General features: G+C 37.7%; 2 protein-coding genes across 2 annotated transcripts in view; one reads left to right on the forward strand and one right to left on the reverse strand.

The window, feature by feature from the left end:
- Positions 1-22,103, reverse strand: part of LOC113645368 (titin-like) — a 1,056,738-nt gene that overhangs the window by 389,331 nt on the left and 645,304 nt on the right. Inside the window, exons 24-30 of the mRNA XM_047818848.1 lie at positions 12,835-12,910; positions 9,601-9,879; positions 8,310-8,576; positions 2,767-3,027; positions 2,336-2,611; positions 1,274-1,546; positions 38-313 (exon numbers count right to left, since the gene is read on the reverse strand). Coding sequence (XP_047674804.1) covers positions 38-313; positions 1,274-1,546; positions 2,336-2,611; positions 2,767-3,027; positions 8,310-8,576; positions 9,601-9,879; positions 12,835-12,910 — 1,708 coding nt within the window. The remainder of the gene's footprint in view (positions 1-37; positions 314-1,273; positions 1,547-2,335; positions 2,612-2,766; positions 3,028-8,309; positions 8,577-9,600; positions 9,880-12,834; positions 12,911-22,103) is intronic.
- LOC113643804 (immunoglobulin superfamily member 1-like) overlaps positions 1-22,103 on the forward strand; it is a 789,004-nt gene that overhangs the window by 312,347 nt on the left and 454,554 nt on the right. The gene's annotated exons all lie outside the window — the stretch shown is intronic.

Raw genomic sequence — 22,103 nt, forward strand, 5'->3', positions numbered from 1 at the left:
TTTACATAAAAGTTATAACATTCATTAACAGACTCACCTGATACAGAGAGTGTAACAGGATCACTCATCTTTGACATCTGAGAGTCACTTGTCCTCCTCCCTCTGCAGGTGTATTGACCACGATGTGAGACTGTAACAAACCTGATGCTGAACTCCTTTGTTCTGCGATATGGGTACAATGGGTTACTGTCCCTAAACAAGTTGTACGTCCACTGATTGTCTCTTCCTTCCTCTACATCACACTTGAAAGTCACAGTCTCTCCTATGAACACCTGAGTATCAGGGTTTATAGTCACTGTAGGTTTAGGACTCTCTGTAAGAAACAAACAAATCATTACAGTTTCTATTCTGTAGATAAGCATTCAGAGTGTAGATACAGTATATCAGCTCACATGTAAATGATGAAACTCTGTCAGACAACAATCACCACTGATGAAGTAAATGTAGATCACAATTTTAATACAGACTCAGACCTAAAAATAATCAGGATTCTGTACAGACTGTATCTTCAACACAATGTATTGTCTGAAATACTTTGTGTTTAATAATCCTGCTTATCTTAAGACGAGACATCTTCAAAAATTCTGAATGTCAGCAAGTGAACAAGAAACTGCACATAAAAGATACAGATCGAATGACTGAGTATAAACTGATTATTTGATTTGATTGTCTTTTTACACGTGTACTGAGTGGAAAAAAACACACACACACACACACACACACACACACACACACACACACACACACACACACACACACACACACACACACACACACACACACACACACACACACACACACACACACACACACACACACACACACACACACACCCCTGCAATTAGTTCATAACTCCTCATACACACTCATTCTCTAACCTCTCACATTTCATCAGATTGAGTGATTCACTATAACAGTTGGACCCTCGTCCTCTTCACATATTCACACTCAGGCAGGACTGGACTTGAGAATTTTGATGTTTTTGAAGCAGTAACTTCATCAAGCTTTGTAACAGCCTCTGAGCAGCTTCTTAAAAGAGTTTTACAAGTTTTGTTGACATATTCTACCAAAGTTAAACTAGTGTTTTGTCACTTGCTTTCAACTCACACCAGTCCTGCTCAGCCGTGTTCACACTGTCTCGCTTTAATAAAATTATTTATCTAATAGTTTTCTCTGTAAGTAGCTGTGTAAATGTTGCTATATTCTGACTGTATTCACATGTTAATATGTTCGGTGTTGTACAGAATCATTTAACATAAAGTCTCTTACTCACCAATAACATTTACCCAGAGTACATCACTGTAGTCTGTGTAGTAGACTGGGTTTCCTCTTCCAGCTCTGCACCAGTACTGACCTCCATCAGAGACTCTAACAGGACTGATGATGTTCTGGTGTGTTTCAGTCTCAGTCCAATCTCTTCCTGTGTATTTGTACCAGTAAAACTTCCATCCAGCAGACTGTGATGTCAGTGTACAGGACAGAGTCACTGAGTTTCCTCTCAGTACAGCTCCTTTAAGGCTTGATGTGAGTTGAGGTTTAGGTTTTTCTGTTAGAAATGAAACAGTTCAGAATGTGAAGTAGTCTTTACTACACTAATCACTTCTACAGTGAAACATTATTACTGTCTCTGTGATGAGGCTAAACAACTTGTTTATTATTGTTTTAGATTTAGTTCTGTTTAATTTGGATAAAAAAATAAAGCACAAAATGCAAATGTACATATGACCTATTTACTCTTTGTTTCTGATTCCCTATGCACGATGGACCATGAATGAAGTCATTTAATTTTTACTAAACACATTTACTGAATTTACTTCAGTAAATTTATCTTACAATGTTGGGAGTACAGATTTAGGTTTTTGGGTTAGAGTAAAAACACACAGTTCAGCAGTAATGTAATCTTTACTGCACTAATCAGATTTAAAATAAAAAGCATTGTTTCTTTCTCTGTGATGTTACTGATCTCAGAAAAAACAATAACCAGGTCTAGATCTTTTCTTAATATTGTTACTTTATTAGCATAGCCTAGTTAAAATAATAATAAGCAACCAAGAAACACAGTTTTGTGGTTTATTATCAGTAATTAGCTGGAACCAAATTCCTTGTGTGTGTGAGCACAATAAACTTGATTCTGATTCTAAATGATTTAAGAAGTAAATAAGATGATAAGATTACATAAGTTGCAGGAATCAAAGCTTCTAACATACTGTGTGTTTCTCAGACAAAGTTACAAATAAACATTGTGTGTATAAAATACATGTTTAAATCAGTTCTATACAAAATATAATTTTTACTGTTACAGAAACAGACAATATGTGACATAAAACACACTCACCTGATACAGTCAGTGTAACAGCATCACTAGTCTCTGTGTATTGTGGGTCTGATGTCTGTGTTCCTTTACATGTGTAAACACCTTTATGAGACTCTTTAACATCAGTGATTTTGTAGATTTTCATTCCTTTAACATTTCTGAGTTCATTATTATCCCTGAACCAGTGATACACCCAGGATCCTCCAGTCTTTAAGTCACATAAGAAAGTGACAGTTTCTCCAGTAAACACAATGCCGTGGTCAGCTGGCTGTACTTTCACTTCAGGCTTTGGTCTTGCTATAGAAAGATCACAAAAATGTAAACATATCCAGAATCAAGTAAATATATTATATACTTATATTATTACAAATAATTATTAAAACAATAAAATAATTAGGTTTTCATTGTTTTCCTAACATTAAACCTGTAGTGTAAAAGAAAACATGACACACCGCTCACTGTAATTGTGGCTGGTTTACTCATCGCTGAGTCGTAGCTTCCTCTGCGTGCTTTACAGTAGTAACTCACTGGTCCTTCATTAGAGACTGTCACAGTGGTTGTGTTGGTGTCTAAGCCTTCACAGGGATTTGATTTCTGATCTTTGTACCAGAAAAACGTCCATCCAGTGGACATCAGATTACAGCTCAGAGTAACATTGTCTCCAGTGTAGACGGAGCTCTGAGGAGTCACAATCACAGTCGGCTTGGGTTTTTCTGTTGATAGAAAATGAAGATACGTATTTGATCGACTTTTACTACATAGTTTTGTCCCGAATTAAGCAATCGTATACAGTGTTCACTTGTAAAGGTAGAAATGATCTTGTTTTATCCTGTGTTTTCCCTAAACATCAATAAAAGCGTGTACTGTTGCTACCTCACAACACTCAATTAAACAAACAAACTCTATTGTATAATTGCTTCTCTGTTTTGCTTGTTGAAATTTGGCATGCTGATGTCTTGCCCAGGTCTCTTAAAAATGGGATTTGTTACCCAGAAGACTGCAGAAGACTTTGCTTCTTTCTACCAGGAGAAGATTGTGGAAATCTGCCGGACCTTCACTTCTGCTCCGACTGCACTTACATCTCACAGTATTGATTCCCCCACTCCTTCGTTGTCGAATTTCTCAACTGTAGCAGCAGAAGAGATTTTACAACTCATCCAGTCTTGCAATCCTACCACATGCCCATTGGATCCACTCCATTCCACTATGCTCCAGACCATCTCGCAAGACATTCTGCCCTTCATTACCGCTATCATCAATAGATCCATAGCATCTGGTCAGGTACCAACTATTTTCAAGAGAGCAAGGTTTATTCCCATCCTAAAGAAACCTGTTCTGGATCCACCAGACATCAGCAATTACAGACTGATATCACTTCTCTCGTTTCTTTCAAAAATTCTTGAATGCATTGTCTATAATCAACTGTCTGTCTGTCTCTCACAGAACAACCTCCAAGACCCCAACCAGTCTGGCTTCAAAGTAGCTCATTCCACAGAGACAGCCCTTTTGAATGTCTCTGCCAAACTGTCATCGGTCCTTATCCTCCTTGACCTTTCAGCAGCGTTTGATACGGTCAACCACAAGACTCTCTTGTCCACACTCAGGAGTCTTGGGATTTGTAGATCAGCTTGGGAATATAAGGACGCACATACTGTATCAGGAAGGACGCCTACCTGGAAGGACAATCATATCAGGTAACATGGAGGGGAGTGACATCTCCACACAGACTCTCCAATTGGTCCTCTTCTTTTCTCCCTGTATACTCATTCTCTTGGTGAAGTTATTTCCTCACATGGGTTCTCTTACCACTGCTATGCTGGTGTTACACAATTTCTTTTCTTTCCCACCCTCAGATACCACAGCTTCTGATCGGATCTCGGCATGTCTGGCAGAAATATCATCATGGATGACTGCTCATCAGTTAAAGCTCAGTCCTAGCAAAACTGAACTGCTGTTCATCCCAGGTGATTCATCCCCAGGTCATGATCTTGCTATATCCCTGCATAACGATCTGATCTCCCCTTCAGCCACAGCTCGCAACCTTGGGGTAACCATGGACATGAACTGTCCTTTTCCTCTCATGTTGCTGATGTGACTCGCTCGCTTCTTTTCACGGATTGTTTTCAACCTGCCAAAGTTCTCGCATACCGTCCTGCTGCTGCGATCCCTCCACTGGCTTCCGGTAGCTGCACGCATCAGATTCAAAACACTGATGCTGGCCTACAAAGCCAAAAACTACCAGCTCCCTCTTACCTTAAAGCCCTCATCACTTCTCGCACTGCACTCGGCACCCTCTGATCTACCAGCACTGCTCGACTGGTTCCACCATCTCTCAGGGTAAGAGGCAGTTATACTACAAGACTCTTCTCTGTTCTGGCACCAAGAAGGTGGAATGAACTTCCCCTAGGGGTCCGGACAGCTGAGTCACTGGCTATTTTCAAATGGCGGAAAAAGACCTACTTATTCAGGAAACACTTCAACTAACACTTCATTGTAACTTTGAACAATGTTCATATCATGGTCAGAAATGTGGTCATTATTTCATTTGACCTTTATTTAACCAGGTAAGGTCTTGTTGAAATAATGACAACATAATTTCTGACCACACATCTGTCCAAATGTAGGAAGTCATTGTCAGGACACTGGACTGTGGCCATGTGCTTTTGTTTACGTTCTGTGTTCACGTGCCTGCCCCGCCCTTGTCTCTTCCTCCCTGCTTCTGCACACCTGTTCCTGATGTTTCTCATTGTGTTGAATATTTAACTGAGCCACGTTGCCTTGTGCAGCGCGGAATCCTATTGTCTTTATGTCTGGTTTTGCCTTTGTCCTGTTTCGTGTTTTTTTTTTGTTAATAAATCCCCGTTTATTTTAGCTATCCTGCAGTTGGGTCCGTTTTTACCCCGCGTCACTGAGAGTCATGTAGTTTCTATCAATTCCACTGTTGACCTTCAGTGTGATGAGTTTTTGCATTCACTTATCGAACTGGAAAATAAATAATGCTAGTTTTAACTCTTTCAATACAGTTGAATTTACCCTATTATATGTATTATCTTATTAAATATATTTTATTATATCTTAAAGTACAGCTCCATAAATTAAAAAAAAAAAAAAAAATCTTAAAAATTAGTATATCAAGCTTTATAGTCACCACAGGTTTAAGACTGTTGGTAAGATAAAAAAAATCATTCTTGTTTCCATATGATTTAATTTCCAACACTATTATTTAAACAAGCAATAACATTTTAATATTAAATACAGAATTTATATAAGGACTAGATTTAGCACTGTATATCTGCTCACATAAATGATTAAACTCTGTCAGAAAATCGCTACTGATACAGTAAATGTGTCTCAATACAATACTCAGAGTCACTGAGTTTCCTGTTAGTACATCTCCTTTAAGGTCTGATGTGAGTTCATGGGTTTCTGTTATAAATAAATCAGTTCAGGATGTGAAGTTTTTACTAAAGTAATCTTCTCTATAATATCACATAATAGTAAATTTAAATCTTCACTGTGATCAGAATGAGGGACAAACCATAACTGCTGTATGATTATGCAGACCTCTCTCTCTCTCTCTCTCTTCTGTAGACCAATTTATTTTTATGGGAATAAAAATGAGCCACTGAATATAATAAAAATTAAGACCTAAGTTAAGGTCTGCATTTCCCAGTGTATCTTATTCACATAAAGTCCACCAATCTCTCATTATGCCTCATCTGTGAAAATGTACAATTATTTCACAGGAGTAATAGAATGAAATAATATTTCTGTGAACAAGGTTATTGTAAACTGCAAATAGATTTTGAAGCAATAAATAACAATACACAGAAACAGGCTAAGTAACAGACACACAAACAAACAACAAATAACTAAATACAGTAAATAAACTGTTCTCATGACCAAGTATCCTACAGGGGTTGTACAATGAAATGAAAGTCATGTTGTGTGTATTGGTGCATAATCATCCTGATACACTGCAACAACTTAAGGGTACAATGTTTGAACCATTGGGTACACGTGTTCCTTTACAATGTTTTGGTAGATCTGGGCAGTGACACTGCCATCTAGCACAAGTAACGGGCATAAGGAAATGCATAATATTGCAGCCCAAACCATCACTGATCCACCCCTGTGCTTCACACTGGGCACACAACAGTCCAGTCAGCGCTACCAACCCTGGTGCTCTAGAACAGTTTTTGTGTAACCATGAGAGTCGAGGTGCACATTTAACTCTTCAGTGAATTGGGTAGATTTTGTATATGTGCCAGTTTAGTACCCAGACAGACATTTTCTTGAGTTCCTCCTGTTGCCATCAATCGGAACTCATCTCCCAACATACATCATGGCCTACGAACACGGTCACACCAGATTCCACTTCCCAGAACTTACACAGAGACATATGACATTTAACTAGTCTCTACTACCAATCACACACACACACACACACACACACACACACACACACACACACACACACACACACACACACACACACACACACACACACACACACAGAGAGTCAGCATTTTAAGAGTATTTCTCACACACATATCTGTTGAAAATATTTACGTTCAACAAAGCTTGTATGGAATCAATAACTAATTTGTAATAGTATGCAATGTTTATTTACATTGCTTATATCTTTTTATGCTTATTCCTACTATGCTGTGATTCTGATGATTACATTAAGTTTATATTTGGTGCATTTGGCACTGTGATGTTCATTGCCAATATATAATTGACAATGAACTGTACTGAATGGAAACACACACAGATTAGAGTGCCAATATATAATTTCAGTTTAACTTGCTGATAACTACCACGCATAAGGTCAGAGCTCAGGCGACATGTTTTGTCATGTACAGGGTTCCCACTCTTTTTCAGAGATCATTTTCCCGGACTTTTCCAGGACATTTCAAATTTAGGAAAAAAAGACAAGGATCACAGATTCACGGCCTAAAGTAATATGTTCTTCTCTCCAGAAGTCTTAAAAACAACATACACTATAAAATTAGGAAAACACCAGATACAAACACAGAGCTCTTTAAAACAGAGTCATTCAAAATATGTATTCATTTAGGAATAAAGAAAATGACGGTATTTATGAATGTGTCATTGACTCACTTTCACAAACGATTGGTTAATAAATGCATATTCAAAGAAACGCCATTGTACGTTGCTAAAAATGTTGTACTCCGGCTTTGTTTGGAACTACTATGGTTAGTGAAGGATAGAAAGGAAGTCACTTAACTTTTTGTTTAGTGAACTGTTGCAAAAATCAATATCACATTTGCAAACGTGTTTAAGTTTATATAAGTAAACCTATTATATGCTGCCAGCCTTCACCTTATGTTTACAACACTAGTCTGTGCTGCACTTTGAGCATGCAAATAATTGTTCAGTGTATGATTCGCTGTGCATCGCGTCAGTAGAATATCTAAATTTGACTTCTTATATCGCTCATGAAACAGGTTTGGGGACTGTGTGGATGGATTACTTTTAAAGATAATTTGTCATGTGAATGAAATTTCAACATTTATAAAATAAAAAGACTGCACATATTAATACCCTTTCCTTTCTCAGGCCAATGCCTTCATGCATGCTTTAGTTTGCTGTGCATTCCCCTTGCACATGATATTCAGGTTAACAAGGTTAATATAACCTGCTTACCCATCACCATTTGCTGAAAACATTCAAGCACTTTAAACCATTCCTAGCACCTGAAACCGCCAACACAAGACTGCGTCATCTGTCACAGCGAGATTAAACAGCATAACAAAAAACCCGTCAAAACTCAGCGTCCCTGAACAGAGCGCTTTCCGTTACTAACGATAATTGTTTTGACCAGTTGTAAACTGTTCTTTAAATGATCAAGAACATTTAAAAATAATAATTTTCCAGGACAACTAATTTTTTTCCAGGACAATTTATGTTTTCTCTAAACTAGTGAAACTTTTTACATAAAAGTTATAACATTCATTAACAGACTCACCTGATACAGAGAGTGTAACAGAATCACTCATCTCTGAAATCTGAGAGTCACTTGTCCTCGTCCCTCTGCAGGTGTATTGACCATTCGTAACATCCCTGATGCTGAACTCCTTTGATGTGGAATATGGGTAGAATGTGTTACTGTCCCTAAACCACTCGTAAGTCCACTCAGTGTCTCTTCCTTCCTCTACATCACACCTGAAAGTCACAGTCTCTCCTATGAACACCTGAGTATCAGGGTTTATAGTCACTGTAGGTTTAGGACTCTCTGTAAGAAACAAACAAATCATTACTGTTTCTATTCTGTAGATAACCATTCAGAGTGTAGATACAGTATATCAGCTCACATGTAAATGATGAAACTCTGTCAGACAACAATCACCACTGATGAAGTAAATGTAGATCACAATTTTAATACAGACTCAGACCTAAAAATAATCAGGATTCTGTACAGACTGTATCTTCAACACAATTTATTGTCTGAAATACTTTGTGTTTAATAATCCTGTTTATTTTAATAAGACAAGACATCTTCAGAAATTCTGAATGTCAGCAAGTGAACAAGAAACTGCACATAAGATACAAATCAAATGACTGAGTATACATTGTTTATTTGATTTGATTGTCTTTCTACACATGTACTGAATGGAAACACACACACACACACACACCCATATAATTAATTCATAACCCCTCATACACACTCACTCTCTAATCTTTCACATTCTATCAGATGTCTATCTTTTCGATTCAATTCAAGTTTATTTGTATAGCGCTTTTTACAATAGGCATTGTCTCAAAGCAGCTTTACAGAACATAAACATAGAACAGAAGGTAAGCATAAGGAAAAATATAGAGAATTAATATGCTAACAAATTCAAGATATATATAGTTCACAGTCTGTATGTATGTCTGTATGTATGTATGTATATATATGCATGTGTATGTATCTGTTATTCACTATACTGTAAGTGTTCAGGCCCTGAACCTCATCACTTATTCACACTCAGGCAGATCTTGACTCTACATTGTAACTGTTCACATGTTGTTCACGTTTATGGCATTTCGCAGACGCCATTATCAAGAGCGACATCGATTTTTATCTCATTTTATACAACCGAGTAATTGAGGGTTAAGGGTCTTGGTCAGGGACCCAACAGTGGCAGCTTGGTGGACCTGGTATTTAAACTCACAAACTTCTGATATGTATTACAACACCTTACCCACTAGGCTATCACTGTTCATATGTTCAGTGTTCTGTAGAATCACTTAACAGAAAATCTCTTACTCACCAGTAACATTTACCCAGAGTACATCACTGTAGTCTGTGTAGTAGACTGGGTTTCCTCTTCCAGCTCTGCACCTGTACTGACCTCCATCAGAGACTGAACTGATGATGTACTGGTGTGTTTCTGTCTCAGTCTCAGTCTCAGTCTCAGAGCTCTGTGTGGGTTTGGACCAGTAAAATTTCAATCCAGCAGACTGTGGTGTCAGTGTACAGGACAGAGTCACTGAGTTTCCTGTCAGTACATCTCCTTTAAGGCTTGATGTGAGTTCAGGTTTAGGTTTTTCTGTTAGAAATGAAACAGTTCAGAATGTGAATTATTCATCACAGAGACATTATTACTGTCTCTGTGATGAGGCTAAACAGCTTATTTATTAGTTTAGTATTTATTTATCAAAACACTGTGATTGAAGTGATGGTCAGAATAACAGCAGTGAGATGATGCAGGTCTCTAATCTCTCTCTACAGTAATTTATTTTTGTAGGTGTACAGAGTAAGGATTGTTTTGGATAAAAAAAAAGAACATGCAAATCCATACAGAATCTATTTACTTTATAACATAGTGGGAACATTAAAAATGTTCTTGTATTTAAAACTTTGTGTTTTGCAAAAAAAATAAAAATAAATAAATGTGTTGCCACCTTACAACAAACAAAACAAACAAACAAACAAAACACATAAATGTACATCATTATAATTATATGAACATATTACACTAGATATTCTCACCAGGCTCTTTCCAATCGCCGTCAATATTTTGGGATGTTATGATGCTATGCTAACTCTATTGTATAAATGCTTGTCTGTTTTGCTTTTTGAACTTTGTCATGCTGCTTTTTGCCCATGTTTCTCTTGAAAAGAGGATTTTTAATCTCAACAAGATGTTACCTGATTAAATACAGTATAAATGAAATGAGCCATAAAACTAGTCTCTGTGTATTGTGGGTCTGATGACTGTGTTCCTTTACATGTGTAAACATCTTTATGAGACTCTTTAACATCACTGATTATGTAGATTTGCTTTATATGTGGTCTTGTTCTTATAGAAAGATCACAAAAAATGTAAACATATAGAATCAATTAAATATATTATATAGTTATATAATTATAGAATTATATTAGGTCCTTCAACAATTACTAACACAATAAAATGATTAGATTTTCACCATCTCAATACAATACAATAGTCAGCAAGTTTCCTGTTAGTACATCAACTTTACGGTTTAATGTGAGTTCATGTGTTTCTGTAACAAATTAAACAGTTCAGGATGTGAAGTAGTCTTTACTACATTAATCATGTCTATAATATCACATAATAGTACATTTAAATCTTCACTGTGATCAGAGTGAAGGACAAACAATAGCTGCTGTATGATTAAACAGACCTTCAGTCTCTATGTTCTGTAGACTAATTTATTTTTATGGGTGAATATAATAAAAATTAAGAAGAGAAAAATGCAGCAATACACATAAAATCATTTCTGCCTTGGTGTCGTGGTTTCTTACTTAAACATCAATACAGTAAAACATGCGCACACACACACACACACACACACACACACACACACACACACACACACACACACACACACACACACACACACACACACACACACACACACACACACACACACACACACAATGCACTATGCCAAAGGGAATTCTGCAGACTTCACTAAAATTATATGAGCACATTTGAAATCTCTGCATACTCAGTAGAAGGTCTAAAATATCAGTGCATTTCCCAGTGTATCTTATTCACATGAAGTCCATAAATCCCTCATTATGCCTTATCTGTGAATGTGTAGAATTATTTCACAACTATTTCATATAATTAAATAATATTTCTGAAAAGAAGGTTATTGTAAAATACAAATAGTTTTTGAAGCAAAAAAATAACAATACACAGAAACAGGCTAATTAACTGACACACAAACAACCAAACACATAACTACATAAATAATCTATTCTCATGACCAAGTAGCCTACAGGGGTTGTACAATGAAACTGAAACCCCTGGTTTTAGACCACACAATAATTTATTATCATAGTGTAAGGCTTCCTTATGAAGCCAAAAATGTTTCCTGACACACTCTTCCAAATCACCTTAAATTGATACAATAATATTCTAATCCAGTGACTGTGCAAGCCTTGAGAGATGATACACTACACTTCAGATGTTCATCAGATCACAATATCAACTGTTGTTGTGTGTATTGGTGCATAATCATCCTGAAACACTGCAGCAACTTCAGGGTACAATCTTTTAACCATTGGGTACACGTGGTCCTTTACAATGTTTCAGAATTGACACTGCCATATAGCAATGGGCTTAAGGAATTGCATAATATTCATTCATTCATTCATTCATTTTCTACCGCTTATCCGAACTCCTCGGGTTACGGGGAGCCTGTGCCTGTCATCGGGCATCAAGGCAGGATACACCCTCGACAGAGTGCCAACCCATCACAGGGCACACACATACACTCTCATTCACTCACACACTAAGGACAATTTTCTAGAGATGCCACTCAACCTACCATGCATGTCTTTGGACTGGGGGAATAAACCGGAGTGCCCGGAGGAAACCCCGAGGCAAGGGGAGAACATGCAAACTCCACACACACAAGGTGGAGGCGGGAATCAAACCCCCAACCCTGGAGGTGTGAGCCAAACGTGCTAAACATTAAGCCACTGTGCCCTCCCAATGGCATAATATTGCAGCCAAAACAATCACTTATCCACACCTGTGCTTCCAATGAATGCAACCAACCCTGGTGCTCTAGAACAATTTTTGTGTATCCATGAGAGTCGAGGTGCACATTTAACTCTTCAGGGAATTGTACAGATGTGGCTTATAAATTGTGTCTTAAATTCTGAGCCATACTGCAGACATTAGTATTGTTTTAATATCTCATTAATTTATTTATTACATATATAACATCATAACAGATTCAGATTAAATATTAGGTGAAGAATTATGTGTGGCTCGTAAATGTCAGGTTTCTTTTTAACAATTTGAATAATAGCCCAGGAAAAATGTCACAGCATCAAAAAAATATAATATTTTGTAATGATTATAAATCAAAAGAATCATTTACTTAAAAATAGAAAAAAGGGAAAAATATAGCTGTAAAATCATAAGAATTAGACTGTTTTTGCATATGATCCAAACTGGAACAAAATCTAAAACTAGTGAAACTTTTCCCATATAAGTTATAACATTCATTAACAGACTCACCTGATACAGAGAGTGTAACAGGATCACTCATCTCTGACATCTGAGAGTCACTTGTCAAAGTCTCTCCTATGGACGCCTGAGTATCAGGGTTTATAGTCACTGTAGGTTGCAGTGCAACATCACTGAGAAGATCTTGTGACAAAAAAAATTACCATCATGTAGAAAACAGCAAAGACAGCATAAGACAGCGTTGTAATTTTCTAGCACTACATTAACAGATGCAAGCTGCCAGGACCAAGATGTTTACAAAAGCTAAACAAGTTCATGGCCATGCAGACCAAGTTGTTTCTGTACAGCAATCGTCAATCAATTCTGGGCAAAAATTTCACAACTAGGTCATCTTTTTGTTTCGAAGATCTCCCTACATCAAAATTATTACAAAATAATATTTCAAAATTCTATTTTTCTGCTATCTATCCTCACAGACTGATCTATAAAGTAGTATAGATGATGTACAAATCTGGGATACAAGTCACATAAATAGTTTTAATGTTTTGGAGCTAATATTTTGATTGAAAAAAAACAAACAAAAAAAAAACAAAAACGCAAAAACAGGGTTTGGTGACAAACCAGTCACCATTATGCCTGAGCTACTTGATTTAAAATGAATTCTTGAATGAGTTTGTAATTTACTTCTAACTTTTAGGTCATTATTTATTGTGCTGATTTAGTACTATAATGATAGCAGTAAACATACCTTCTGGCTGCTGCAGATCGTCACTGCCTGACTGATTTTGGATGCTTGATCCACCTAAAATAAAGGTTAAAAAGATATTAATTTATTCATTACAAACTTTACTTTCTTTCATTGCCCTATCTCCGAAACTAACTAACCACATAACAAAAGTATATTAATTTATTTATGATGTAAAAATACATTTAAGTGATCAAGGTTATTTAATGTTAGCAGAACTACAAACTTACAAACTGACATTAAACCTGTTCAATTTGGCAGAACAGATGCGTAATTATTACCTCACCAACTCTTTTACTGACTGAATGAATGAATGATTGAATGACGACTGTACAATAGCCGTATACTAACAACAGTGCCACCTGCTGACCAGAATGGGAACTGTTCTGTTTAACAGCTCGACAACTAAGCTTAAAAACAGCGCATAGCAGAATGAACGTGTAAAATAAGCGCTAACGGACATACGAGTTTATTGCACTTTATTTGTGGTGTAAAACGTTTTCAGTCCTCAAAAGACCAGGGACTTTTGACAGTACATGAGGGGCTTAAGCCCCCGAAGCCCCACCCTCACAACACCACTGAGTCTTTGTCACATCAGAAAGATTCATTACATTCCACTGGTCTCAGTTTAACATTACATGTGTCACTTGTTATTAACATTATTTGAATAAATAAAAAAGATTAATAAATGTAACTTACCTAAATCACCTGTTTGTGTACAGAGGATGAGTTCAGTCAGCACTAAAGGTAGGGAGAGAAACAGACATTAGTTAAGGTTCATTTAGAGCTAAAACACTTGTTGGTGTGCAGTTATTATGATGATAATAAAATAATGAACAGCAGTGTGGTGTGATGTGGTGTGATGTGGCCCACTATGAAGGAGGTTTACTGTTACTATTCAAAAGTAGAGTATTTTATTAATTCTTGTACTGTTTGATTCCTGTTTGCTTAAACCACTAACAGATATATTAAAATCAACATCCAATTTGTTCCATTGTTAAACCCAGTGACATGGCTATTAATATCATTCATTTAGAAACTGACACTTGATTTCCTCTTTGCTTGCCACAGTCTCCTCCCACATTTTACATCTACAAGATCAACTATCTTCTCTTTACAGAGTGCAGAAAAGATCTCCAAAGAAATGTAGAATAAAGTACACATTTTAAAATCCTAAACAAATACAGTGTATGAATGTATAACAGCAGTTAAAATAATCAGCTGTAATGTTCTGCACATGTGAGAGACACCAGGATACAATTACTGAAAACAGTGTTTGTTTAATGACTATTTAATATTTTACAAATAAAATCACTTGGCTTAAAGCTAAACATACCACAAAAAGCCGAATTTAATTTCTCATGAAATTAAATATCAGACATTAGCTATAGAGAAATTAAATAATCACACAGAAGATGAAATTAGGTTGGTTCAAACAAAACTTAATTCACCACTAATGAAGACTCACAGAAAACATTTACTCACAGAACATCATACAGAGTGGACGGAGCTCCATCATGTCCAACTGATGACTGTCTGACTGACTGAACGACAAGTGTCTCTGTTAATGCCTCGACACTTCCTGTACTCTTAAACACTTAACACTTCAGAGAGAGAGAGAGAGAGAGAGAGAGAGAGAGAGAGAGAGAGAGAGAGAGAGAGAGAGAGAGTTAGTTCAAAATGTAAATTCATGCTTTTGAGTCAAGACCATTATTAAGGTTCGGTATTAATTATACGGTATTAACTCATAATGTGCATAGTAATAAAGCATGAAGAATCTCCACATAGCTAAATACAGATGAGTCCAAAAATGGTGAAAGAGGAAGTGCACAGAGTGTAGACAGACAGAGAGAGAGAGAGAGAGAGAGAGAGAGAGAGAGAGAGAGAGAGAGAGAGAGAGAGAGAGAGAGCGCTGTTGTGGTTTCTGTACAAGGAACTAAACAGTCTTGGTTTTGGTAACATTAATAACAGCAACTGATCAGCATGTAAGTGAACAGGAAAAAAAATTGTGTGCGTTTTTTTTTTTTTTTTCTTCAGATCATCAGTTTTACTGTTAGTCCTGGGCCTGAAATGAGACGTGAATTTTATGGTCAAAAGCTCTGAATGTTGTTGTCTATGTATAATTCAAGGCAGAGGTCAAGTGCCAAAGAGGCCAAATTCTGGTATGGACACTTTTAATGTTATTTCCATACTGAGCTCTTTGTGTTTAGGGGCATATTTGTGGCAATGTATCATTTAAGACCATAATTCCTCAAAAAAAGGTCATAATTTAGGATAAAAGGCTACACTGACATCTAACGTTATGTTCCTTTTGTTATAAACTCATTTTATTGAGTACGGGTAGTGTTGTACCACACGCACACGCATGTGTGCGAGCGCACACACAAACACACACACACACACCCACACACGCGCGCACACACACTTGCACATTCATTCAATTGCTGTTTTGCAAATGTTTTTACTTCATCCATCTGCTGCTATAACATAAGCATACATATGTTTGCAAGAACCCTCTTGTTTACAACCCTCTATTTTTGCACAATGTACTGTACAATATAAAGTATGCACACTGGACAGTGCTATCTTGTGTATTTGTCCTGTAGTGTTTTGTATTGTCTGTTTGCACTGAACATTGTTTCATTCTTTATTTCAAGATGGCAGCATGGTAGTAGCATGCAGTGGCCAGTCTGGACACAATATGGTGCTATTTATGTTTTTTAGCCCGACCATTGCTAGTACATGGACACAAGAGACAGCGATGTTCATGTATACGACTAGCAGAAATTAATACAATACAGAAATCGTGCAACAACCAACCTGCACGATGATGTGTTGGAAAGGCTTCAAGACCTCGGCTTGCTGCAGAGAACCAGGCCTCCAGTCCTTCCTAGAGCACCACTGGCTCTGAGGCTCAGAATTCTAGACACTGCCATTCAGCTGCATGTGCTCACCTCGTTTCACACCAACAGAAATGCAGCTCTGTGCTATAAGGCTCATGGTGGTGGTGTGTGTGTTTACATCAACAAGGAATGGTACAAGAACTCTGTGCTTGATTCTATTTACTGCTCATCGCTAGTAGAGTTTGTGACTGTTAGATGCAGGCCATTTTATTTACCACAGGAATTTACCACAGTTTTCATTGTCAGAGTGTACATTACCCCCAGTGCTAATGCTAAAGAGGCTCTATGTGAACTCTATGGGGCTATTAGCGATCTGCAAAATGCTCACCCTGATGAACTGTTTATCATCGCCGGAGATTTTAATCATGCAAACCTCAAATCAGTGCTCCCTAATTGCAGTACAGTATGTGAACTTTGCAACAAGAGGGGAAAACATGCTGGATCTTGTTTACACAAACATTCCTGCTGTGTATCGTACAGAGTCTCACCACCACTTTGGCTACTTAGACCACATCTCTGCTATGCTAATTTCAGCATAAAGACCACGCATCAGATGCACTAAACCGGTTCTGAAGCAGGTGAAAACCTGGCCAGCAGGAGTCATCTCTGCTCTGCAGGACTGCTTTGAGTGCACTGACTGGAATATCTTCAGGGAGGCTGCAATCATTGGTGACTCCGGCAACTTGGAGGAGTGCACAGCATCAGTGGCCAACTACATCTGCAAGTGCATTGATGATGTGACCGTCTTCAAGCACATCAATATGTGCTCCAACCAGAAGCTGTGGATGACTGCTAAGGTGCATGCGCTGCTGAAGAATAGAGACCTAGCCTTCAGAACAGGAGACAGGGAGGCCATAAGAACAGCAAGTGCCAAACTAACCCAAGCCATTAGAGAAGCAATGAGGCACATCAAGACCCAGTTACCAACCTCACTGTAGCCCCTACATTTCACGTAGCCAACAACCTGTCTCTGAATGTTGGTAAAACCACTCTCCGCTGTACATTGAGAGATCATCGGTAGATATTGTAAAAAGCACCCAATTTTTTGGTGTTCATCTAGCGGAGAGCTTCACCTGGTCACTCAACACCAGCTCCATCACTAAGAAAGCCCAGCAGTGTCTCTGCTTCTTACGAAGCCTGAGTAAAGCCTATCTCCCTCCATCCATCCTGGCTATGTTCTACAAAGGGACCATAGTGAGCATCCTGAGCACCTGCATCACTGTCTGGTTTGGGATCTCAGATCGCAAGACCCTGCAGCGGATAGTGAGGACATCTGAGAAGATCATTGGAGTCTCTCTTCCCTCCATCATGGACATTTACACCACATGCTACATTTGTAAAGCCAACAGCATTGTGGATGACCCCACACACCCCTCACACACAGTCTTCACCGTCCTGCTGTCTGCAAAAAGGTACAGCATCACCTCGCGATCAGACTGTGCATCAGTTTCTTTCCACAAGCCAGCAGACTCCTCAATAACTGAACTGAACTGTACTGAGCACAATACATACAGTACACACACATGCACAATAAACTGTATGGACTGCAATGACTTAAAATATACATCCATGTCTACATCACACCATATAAAACTGCTTACATGCTGTTTTACACACTGTTTTTGCTCTTTGCACATGCTGTCTTCCACATTTCAGTTGATTGCTGTTTTGCACTATACATTACCTCATGTAACTGCTGCTATAATACTAATGTTCATTCCAGTATTTCTGCACATGCAATATTGATTGGACACACAGTACTGGTCTGCACTGTTTTTGTGTATTGTATTTGTGTATTTTGGTGTGTATTTTGGTGTTTTTGGTGAAATGTCTTATATTTTTGGTTTGCACTATTTTTTGTCCTGCACTGTCTTTTTGTCTTGTCTTACTATATTTGCACCAGGTTGCACAGATGCACTAGTTGCTATGTGACTAGAACTTAAGTCCTTATCTCTGACTTTGTTTTATGTAGAACCTTGGTCCTGTAGAAATGTTGTCTCATTTCACTGTGTACTGCAACAGCTATATATGGTTGAAATGACAATAAAAGCTTCTTGACTTGACTTGATTTGACTTCATTCACTATGTACTGCATTAGCTATATATTGTGATATGACAATAAAAGCTTGTTGACATGACTTGAAAACCATGGCAAATACCACAGAAAATACCAGTAGTAAGAAAATGCAGGTTTTGCATTTTAATTTTGGCTTTACTGCGAATGTGAATGACAGACCATTTCCACATTTCTCACAGGTTAAAGCCACACTGCTCATCTCGAACAGAAACCAAACCACAATAATGTTTCATGCTTTAACACAACCCTTTTCACAGGGGTTTCACATTTCACCGTTTTCTAGATTTAACTCAGCATACATAGATTTGGTCAATAATTTTTGTATAAAGATTTTAATTTTAAAAAATAAACTTTTTAAATTCTAATTTGGCATTCTATCACTATTTATGTGATTTGACTGGCATGAGCTAATTTTGTAGTTTGTGTGGTTTTCAAATAAGACTACTCAGTAAAGCAGGTAGGTGAACTGTGGACATAAACTCTAGATTATCCACAGCAGTAGGCGGTGAGTCATAATGCAGAAAGCCAGAAGGAGCAGAGTGATCATAGAACATCAACAGCAGACCAGCAGGTCCGAGGGTAAGAGGAGCCACAGCAGTAGAAGCGTGTTAGGATCAGCAGCAGGACTGTATTTACTGCTCGGCAGACAACAAGAACAGATTATTAGGTAGTTTTTTGTATAGTCATTATTTTTTTTAAAGAGTCATATTTTGCTGTTTCAGAAATTTTATGTGCTACCCTTCATTTCTAAACTGAAAATGTGCATTGGAAATGGTTTGTTTACACATTTCTCTTAAACTGCCATCACTGCCACCATTTATAAAAATGTTCATAATTTAGTATCTACACATCTGAGCTCAACTGTACTGTGAGTCCTAGTGGCTCTGCACGGTACCGCAAGTAAAAATATGCAATGCAATGAATGTGGCTTTACTAAGGTAAGAGAGGCCGTTTAGGCCATAATACATACTTCCTCACACACCTTCTGTTATAACCTCGCACACATACAATCATACTCTCACACACACTATCATACCCTCGCATGCATACAATCATACTCTCACACACACCCTATCATACCCTTGCATGCATACAATCATACTCTCACACAGACTATCATACCCTTGCATGCATACAATCATACTCTCACACACACCCTATCATACCCTTGCATGCATACAATCATACTCTCACACATACACTATGATACCCTCACACGCATAAAATCATACTCTCACTCACACACTATCATTCCCTTGCACGCATAAAATCATACTCTCACACACACATTATCATTCTCTTGCACACATAAAATCATACTCTCACTCACACACTATCATTCCCTTGCACGCATAAAATCATACTCTCACACACACATTATCATTCTCTTGCACACATACAATCATACTCTCACACAGACCCTATCATACCCTCACATGCATACAATTATAATTCCACACACACACACACACACTATTATACCCTCGCACGCATACAACTATAATTTCACACACAAACTGTCAAGTGTTTTATCTAACTGTGCGCTTTCCCACACTTGAAGAAGATAGGTCTCACTATTTGAAGAATTAAACTGGATTCCACTCAATGATTAGGCTTTGTGAATTTCTTACATTTCCATTAATTTGTTATAGCATTAAGCTATAATATTAAGCATATTATGCGTCCCCCTTTACACTGCACACTTGGCCTCAACTCACTCAGCAACATGCTTGTTGCAATTATGCTGCCATCTGCTCACCCAGGGTGATGCTGCCTCTGATCGTGATTAGCCCTGGATGTACTAGCTTTCAAAAGTATGTTTGAACATCAAGCTCATGAGCAACCTGAGTCTTCTACAGGGTGCAGGCTTCCCCTACCTGTTATTGCTATAGCTAGCATATACACAACTTGCTCGTTGCATATTGCTGTCGCAGGGGTGTATTATGCTTCCCCCTTTACGCTGCTCACTAGGCCTCAACTCACTACAGCAACATGCTCGTTGCATATATGCCGCCATCTACCCAGCTCAGGGTGACACTTCCCACGCTGCCTCCACTATAGATGAGCGGATATACAACATGCTTGTCATATAAATATATATATATAAAAAAAAGCTCTTTGCTTAACTGACTACAGCAACGTGCTCGTCACAAATACGCCGACATTTGCTCAGCCAGGATGACTCTCCTCTCATCTGCGATCAGTTCCGGACCTCCAGCTTCTACCGCAACAGTTATGTTGGGGGTTTTCCCTTGGCACATGGTTTTGTTTTGGGGGTCTATTCTATTTTCTAGTTGCTGCTCTCCTCGCTTGGTCCATGCATGCGCACAGACGGGCGCATGGATTCCTGCCCCGAAAGGAACCATACTGCCAACACTAACTGTATGCTATCATCTAATAAACTCTCATTTGACAAAGTGGTCCTGACAGAATTACAAGCTTTAATTAACAATCCAATAACAATAAGTTATATTAAAATGTCATTAACGTTACATTTTAAGTACAGAATAAATAGATTGTAATAGCACATTTGTGTAGTTTAATTTACTGGATTACAACTACTAAGACTATGAAATAACCTGCGCTTTAAACCATATTTATGGTTTAAAGCGTGTGATATTTAAATATATAGTCAGATCACTTAAGTCTTTTATACATACATTTAGATTAGATTAATTTTAAGCAATATTTTATAGTATTTAAAGTATTTACACTATCCAAATCATGAATTACAGTACCAAATTAAACCAGGCAAACTTAAATCACAATTCAAGTAAATCAAATTTAGGTAAATAATTAACAAACCCTATTTATTAAACAAATATGAACAAAAGCTACATCAGCTTAAAGCTAAAGCTACATCAGCTTCGGGTGACACTTCACCCACAGCCCGAGTACAAATGTATTTGGAAAGCTTTCTAAACTACCAGTTCATTCAGTTCATTATATTCTGCAATGAAAGAGTGTTGGTGATAGAACTGAACAAATGTTTATTGTTCACTCTTAAATGTACATTGAAAATTGACAGCTGCTAAAACCTGTGCTCCAGGTCCCATATTCATATAACATTTAAGGCTAAATGTAGCTCTTAAAGGTACAGTTCACCCAAAAATGAAAATTGTGTTATTTCCTCACTCTCAATTTGTTCCAAAACTTTGAGTTTCTTTCTTCTGTTTAACACAAAAGATGATTTTTTGAAAAATGTTGGTAATCAGACAGTTGGCATCAACCGTTGATTTTCATAGCCTATATTTTTTCATACTGTGAAAGTCAATGGGTGCTGCCAACTGTCTGATTACCAACATTTTTCAATTCAACATTTAATTCACCACTAATGAAGACTCACAGAAAACATTTACCCACAGAACATCACACAGAGTGGACGGAGCTCCATCCTGTCCAACTGATAACTGTCTGTTTATCTGAACGACAAGTGTCTGTGTTAATGCGTCGACACTTCCTCTACTCTTAAATACTTCACACTTCAGAGAGAGAGAGAGAAAGAGAGAGAGAGAGAGAGAGAGAGAGAGAGAGAGAGAGAGAGAGAGAGAGAGAGAGAGAGAGATGTTGTGGTTTCTGTACAAGGGACTAAAAA

Source organism: Tachysurus fulvidraco, chromosome 1, assembly GCF_022655615.1.
Source record: "Tachysurus fulvidraco isolate hzauxx_2018 chromosome 1, HZAU_PFXX_2.0, whole genome shotgun sequence".
Classification (NCBI taxonomy): Eukaryota; Metazoa; Chordata; class Actinopteri; order Siluriformes; family Bagridae; genus Tachysurus; species Tachysurus fulvidraco.